The 7,278-nt window shown below is 34.6% G+C and overlaps 1 protein-coding gene across 1 annotated transcript; it reads right to left on the bottom strand.

Annotated features, from left to right (window-relative positions):
* Nucleotides 1-1,189: 1,189 nt before the first annotated feature.
* On the bottom strand, nucleotides 1,190-5,391 carry LOC107759753 (elongator complex protein 6). The gene is made up of 5 exons (XM_016577752.2): nucleotides 5,021-5,391; nucleotides 3,267-3,339; nucleotides 2,600-2,808; nucleotides 2,336-2,482; nucleotides 1,190-1,839 (listed from the first exon to the last, which is right to left on the bottom strand). Exons 1-5 carry the CDS (start codon nucleotides 5,255-5,257, stop codon nucleotides 1,717-1,719), a joined length of 789 nt encoding a protein of 262 aa, XP_016433238.1. The 5' UTR covers nucleotides 5,258-5,391; the 3' UTR covers nucleotides 1,190-1,716.
* Between the last annotated feature and the right edge of the window lie 1,887 nt (nucleotides 5,392-7,278).

The raw sequence follows: 7,278 nt of genomic DNA, 5'->3' as shown, positions 1-7,278 counted from the left end.
CTAAAAAGAAAAACAAAACATGTGCTCAACTCAATTGTTAGAACTTAAAGGGTCTAACATTTAAAAGGCTGAAAATATATGGAAAGAAGGCATAGTTGGTAAAGATTAACTTTAAAAGGATTACATACCGGCAAATGTTGAGTAAATTTGCAGCATTTCATGAATCCATGGGCAAGGTCAACCTATAGGGCATATTTTCGAGCACTTCATGGTGTCATAAGCCGTTGTTATGCTGGCAAAGGAGTGAGTCAAAGACACATCAGGATTAAAAATCAAAGCGAAAGTAACTGGTAAACGCAAATTGGAAATGACCGTAAGGAAGGATTACATACTGGCAAGTGTTGAGTAAATTTGCAGCATTTCCTGAATCCGTGGGTAAGGTATTGGGCATATTTTCGAACACTTCATGGGCGTCAAAATAAGCAGTTGTTATGGTGACAAAGGAGTGAATCAAAGTCAGAGGGGAATTAAAAATTAAAGTGAAAGTAACTGGAAAACGCAAATTGGAAATGACTGTGAGGAAAGAGTTTAGAGATTAGTAGAGGAATTAAAGTAAATCAACAAGCGTGAAGCAAAAGCAGTGTAGAATAAAAAAGAGGGAGGAGAAAGAGTATAAAGAATTTTAACAAAGGCAAACGAAAAGAACAATAGGAAAATAGAAAGATAAAGGAGGATGAATACTGAGATAGAGGGAGGAAAGGAAACAGAGAGAGTAAAGCATCTGTTGGAAGGAAAAGAAACAGTTATTTTTGAAGCGTTGTATATTTTTGGTTTAGGGTGACTTTTGGTTTTTGATAGTGAAAAATTAGAGAAAATAGCAAAAAATCATAGAAAAAGATAATTGCAGTCCCTATTGAATTGGAGCGCCACGTAACAACGTTAGGCCCCTCAATTATAGATATATATAGATTTGTCTAAGGATTTTACATCATGTATTTGCCAACATAAAGAATTTTTACACTAACAATTTATGCCAACATTAGTACGTTTGTTTCCCTCTTTCCAGATAATTCGGGCGGGAAAAAAAATGACTTATCTGGTATGTATTTGACGCTGAAGTGATTGAATAATGTATAAAGTATTTTGAAGTCAACAGTACATAAATTAAATAATTGGGAATTTACATAAACTTTCTCTCGTTTTCACTTACACACTTAAACATACACCATAGCTTATCACATTCACATAGCATATGAAAATCATCAAAGAGTTGTGCAGTAATTTTCTAAGAGAAATGAAGAAGTTCCAAACTGAGTAGAGTCCATTGAAATGGCGTAAAGAACCAAAATTTTGTCTCTACAAAGCTTGACGTAAGAAAAGAGGCAGTTCAACATAACAGAAAGCAACTGAATTCCTATATCAATAAAACTCAGGAGTAACTCTCTAAACTTGAATGGGGGCATCAACATACAAGGGCAAGAAGGGCAAAACTGCAAGGTAAAATTTGTTTTCTACTAAGTTTTAAATGCCTTTATAGCAAGATAACCACGTCAGGAGGCTTTGCCAATTGCCATCGATCACGGATAAATATAGTTTGCTCCTCGCTTCTTGGTCTTCCATAGCTGGTATATAATTTACTTTAGCATATGCTAACCAATCAGCAAAGAGATGAAACAAGGTTTAAATCGCCTTAGATTTTCGGCCAGTGCTTTAGGACATCAATTACTTAACTTGATATGTTGGCCAACGTTCAAATTCAATGAACAGGACATCTCTTCAAGTCTGAGTTCCCGGGTAGAAGTAGTCTACGTTATTTTCCTTGACCCTAAAGTGAAAATTGCGAACCTTAGAATTTGAGCTTCCCAAGTCACAAGCACTTCCCTTATTTAAAACGGTCAGCTGAACGGAGAAAAGACAAAAAGAGCAAAAAATGAATTAACAAAATGGACTCAGTAATGGAGACAAAACTTGAAGTTACACAAAATTAGGAATTCAAATATCAAGTGCATGCTTATTCCATGATCTATATGTTTTTAAGCAATCTCGATTAATGCAAGCAATCATAAAAATAATAATGCTCTTCAGAAAAACGCCACCACACATACTGCAGTAATTCTAGGTAAAACAGAGAAGGTTATTACAATTTCCAGATTTCCTTTTAGCTCTTCAAAGGTTGAAGTTCGTAAACTGATCATTAGGACCATACAACTGACCGGCCAGGTTATTTTGTAAGGATTGTCAATTTTCAGAACACAAACAAATCCCATCTCGTCTTTTTAAGAGCACTGGATAATTTTTTCGTTCCTTTTTTTTTTGTGTGTGTGTTTGGGGGGGGGGGGGGGGAAGAACAAGAGCGAACTATGAATATAGGGAAAGGGATAAAATAAAGATTAACCTGCCCATGCACGTCACTTGCTAAACCAGTTGCCAAAGGTTCTGCCTTGATTATCACATCCGCAAGGTACTCCAGTTGCAAGATCAATGGCAGTGTATTTGCACTGGAATAGATATCCTTGTGATTAAGAGTAACAAGGGAACAGCCCTGGATGAAAACAATATTAAGAAAGTCCCCCAAACAACATTTTCTTTTTTTGTTGATAAGTTGTAGCTCACATTATTGTAAATTAGACACGAAGTAAAAGCGGATACAGTTGCTCACATATTTTGCTTTCAAAGTGTAGCAGTAGTGCAGAAAATCCAACATGTGATTTGATGAACCATTAGCCGCCACTTCCATAAGGGAGACGTCATCAATCATAATTGTAATGGTTCTACTGCCTTCAAGCGACGAATATATTTCTACTGCTTTCTCAATTTCCCCGTACAATGTAAGCAATCCATCTTCTTTTGCTTCCCCTCCATTTCTGTCTAATTATGAATTGAGTGCATCAAACTAAGAGGGGCAAATAAAGATGGACAGTTCAGTAGATTAAGATCATTCACATAAAGAACAGATTGTTTAGACACAAAAAAGTACGGCAGTGTACATGTGACGTTATAATGAACTCTTCTGAGTGCAATTTAGAACCACTTTTTTCTATTTATTCCATAGAGATGCCTGAGTTCCCAAATTCCTAAGAATCAAGTTCTCAAAATGGACAAGCAGCACCAAAACATTTTTAAAACTAAATCACTTGAATTTAGGTCCTTTTTTTTTAATAATCACTTGAACTTAGGTCCTTTAATCTCCTCTTTAATGGTACCTAAAATTCTTATTAAACGTATACACAAAAAGACTACTGTCAAGACATGGGCAAAGCAAGATTACACGAAAATAGCAAACAATAATATCATTAAAGTTAATCTATGCTGCTTGACATCTTCACCTGGACACTCCAGTATAAGCATGTCAAGAAATAAGAACCTCTGATTCTTCCTCTGCACAGCTAAGTTGCAACCCTGTTCAGGAAAGAGGAAAAAGGACTGAGATGCTTTACAAGTATGCAGGATTAAATATCCATTAAAATTACTGAAATGAAAAACAAGAACTTGGAATTTTAAAAACTCCGGAACATATATCCTCCAGTAAAGGATGATGCTAGATGTCAAGCAAATCTGAGTACAGTCCCAGTCCATGAGGAAGTTTGCTTAATTAAATTTAGCTGCACACAACTGTTGCTGAGACAAAACATGGAAGAACTGAGAACTGAAACCAGCACGACTATTTTACATGAATTGACAACAGATTGTGCATTGTTTGATAGATCAATAGAGCATAAAAAATATACAAAGAATCAAAAAACTGATCCCAATACTGTTAAATATGATCAGACATCACGGAGAAGTTTCTGAATTTTGATCACTTAAAGGAAAAGCTAGGATGTTTGAGCTAAAAGGAAGGATCTTCCTAATGGGGAAATCATTCCCATTTTTACATAGAGGAAATGATAAATATTCTCAGAATTCATTGTACCAGCTAAGAGACACTCCAACAAATTTGAAAATTTCCTCAAGCTTTTACTGAAAACATTCATTTCACTAGAAGGATGAAAGGGCTAACTTTACAGAAATAGCAATCTCGAATGGATCTTGGACGATTACGGCATTCTTACAAGACAAATCTCAAACAAGTTCCAGGAAATGCAGCAGCTTAACATTTATGCCTAAAAGGTAGGAAACAACATAAACACAGACCCTACCTATAAGCTTTCTTCTTGCATTATATTTGCCATATCAAAGTTCAGTTCTTTCTAGCCAATTCTCAAATCACCAGCAAAAGCATCTAGAATAGAAAAACAACTAGCAATGTGCATGATCTCTGCATTGGAATTTGAGATCAACAAACTTTACAATTAATATTATTTAGACTCAGTGTTTCCCTTTTTTTGTGGTCCTTAGAACTATGCCTGTTAACTTCCCTTCGCTTGTTGCCGCCCTATCCGTGTGATCCTCTTCACTGGGTGCATCTACTGGTATTATATCTTAAATGTCAACAACAATTTAATAACAATGACAAGTCTGTTCACATATCTCTTTAATCTCCAACCTCATCTAAGGAAACCCCTTCTCACACTCAAAAAGCCGCATTTCAAGTCCACGTGAATTCAAAAATCCAGTTAATAGTATGAAAGGATGTTGGAGATACATAAAATCCAGCATAGAGCTTATACGAGCATCGAAATGAATTTATCTATGGCTATTATACCCATTTCCTTTCACCACCCCCTTAAAAACCATCACACTTGCTATTGCTAAAACTTAAAAGCCATCAGTGAGGTTCCAAACACATCAAATGCCAAATTCTAATTCCATAACTCCTCTTCCTAAAATGATTTTGAAAAGCTGCCTCCGAAACATAACAGAGTAATACACACATCTCATTTTAATTCTACTCTTTTTTATAAACGTATAGAAGAGGAAAAACAAAAAAGAGTAAACTAGAGTCTCTACAAATTAGAGAAAATAGTTACCCAACTCTCTGAATGCAGCAAAGTATGTTAATTTACAATAATTAAGTGATAAATTGAGGTAAAAACACAAATTAATTATCCGCGTAAACCGGTAAGTATTTTTTTTTTCTCATACAAATAAATAAACACAACCATGCCATGCCATGGAGAGAGACAGAGAGGAAGCTGACCATTTTGCGGAGAATGCGTTCGTAGTGAGAGAAAGGGTGGGCAAAGGCGATGAAAACGACGACATCAGAGGAGTCAGGTTGGAGAGAGCGCTTAAGGAAATGGTGGAGCACGAAAGCGGCGCTGGTCTCAACACAATCCTCCACCACCACCACTCGCCCCCGCTTTTGGATCTTTACACTGCCGATGCCATCCTCCACTAGCGCTTCCTCCAGCAGGTTCGGACGCGAATTATCCATGTCTTGAATCACAATCCCAGAGGACCCAAATCAAATCAAGGTTTTTTTTAGGGGTTTTAGTTAAGAGTAAGAGGGCGTTCGTCTGTGTATGCTTGGGATGAAAATTTCTATTTGTTTGGTTGGTTGAACTATTTTAAAAAATAATTCTTATGCCTTTTTATCACCTGTCACGACTCAATCACACGTGACCAGTACCAGCACACTATCTGAATGAAAACCATATATATTAAAACCAATTTAATTTCGAAAACTCTTTGAAAATCATAATATATATTTTCAAATTAAATAATAGAATATTTTTTCAATTCAACAATACATGAAGCATCTCATAATAATAATAATAAGATTAAGTAAAATAAATATTTTTTTATGTACGTCGTGTCTAATCCCATTACTACTACTCTTCACAACTATCTATGGAGTCTTTATACCAAAGAATAAAACTAAACACTTGGGCTAACACTCGACTAACATAAATTAAGAAAATAACATGATAACTATCACAAAATAGGAGTGGTGTCTCACCATATACCTCAGAAAGAGAGTCATTCTAACCATGTTCGCATGTCACGTATCATATTTCATCTTGAAATATGTCAAGTGGGCCCCTAGGGTCCCTGAGAGTTGAGTACACCACAATAGTTAATAAGTGTCAAATATTCTCTCTCACTCAAGCTCCTGGGACAAGATTATACCAAAAAAAAATTATGCAATTAATATTTGATATAAAGTGATAAACAGTTATATAAATCATGCTTCTTAACATTTTAAATGAAAAGGCAAATAAAAGGTAAACTATGATATAAGTTTTTAAAATTTTTATATCAATCCAAGATTTTAATAAAAATCACATAAACCATTTTAATTGCATTAAGTCATTGAAATCTCTTTTGGCTCCTTAGACCTAAACTAAAAAAATTATTATATTTTACCGCGAGTACTACCGATATTGACATAATAAACAACTACTAGGTAAAAAACTAGCAACAAGTATTTGACCCAACTTGTCTGGACGACTTTCCGTAGTGCTGTACGAGTTGACTTAACCTCATTACTTTAAGTAATGATCATTTGCCCGCACAATAGGGGGCTTATCCCACAAATCTTAGCTTAGCCTTGGAATATGTACCTACACCGACACGTGTATTTCCATGGTAATAAATTCAGCATTTGAACCAATCTCGATGGTCTCCACTAGTAACTCCTAAAATATTTGATATATCAAAATAGATTCATAACCTAATAGCCTCAAAGGATCTATTTTTCATCCAAATCGTGATTTTCATAGCCAATCCAAACCATTTGAACAAAATCAAATGAATAACCTTTTTCATGTTAATGCTTTTAGCAATTTAACATCAATCATTTAAAGATACAACAAGTACTACTTCATTATTTAAATTTCAAAAGACGTGTTTGTCCATGAAAATACATCTTTATCACTCAAACATATGATACTCTTATAAATTTTAATAAAACGCATAATATTTTTCTTAAGTATTATTTTGCTAACAAGTTCTGAAAATAAAATTTATAAAATCACATGACAATTCATAAGCGACATAACTTAGAAACACATGGTGATATCCTTTCCACTTGTCCCGACAATTAAGGATGCATTTACAAAAATTATCATGTATCAATTCAGCTTTTAGAGAGAATCTCTCAATAAGAGTAAGTTTTAATCAACTTACCTCAAACTTCCTGCTCCGATTGATTAAAATGCTCAAATGTGACCAACAATTCGACATCTACCAATAAATATGCCAACTATATCAAAATCAACCCGAAAGATTTATAAATATTCATTTAAGCTTCACAAGTCGGCAACGAGCCTTCAACCATCCCAATTTATCCAATAGGTTCACCCATTAGCCTATTCAATTTAATTTTTATTATTTAATACTCATTTAGAGTCATTAATGATATGTACTAAGTGTATTATCCAACATCATCAAGTGATTATTCATTATTTTCTCCAACAAAATTCTAAGTTCAAGAACATCCATTTCAAGAAATAG

Source organism: Nicotiana tabacum, chromosome 13 (assembly GCF_000715075.1).
Source record: "Nicotiana tabacum cultivar K326 chromosome 13, ASM71507v2, whole genome shotgun sequence".
NCBI classification, from domain to species: domain Eukaryota; kingdom Viridiplantae; phylum Streptophyta; class Magnoliopsida; order Solanales; family Solanaceae; genus Nicotiana; species Nicotiana tabacum.
This window is presented reverse-complemented; position numbering and strand designations above follow the sequence as displayed.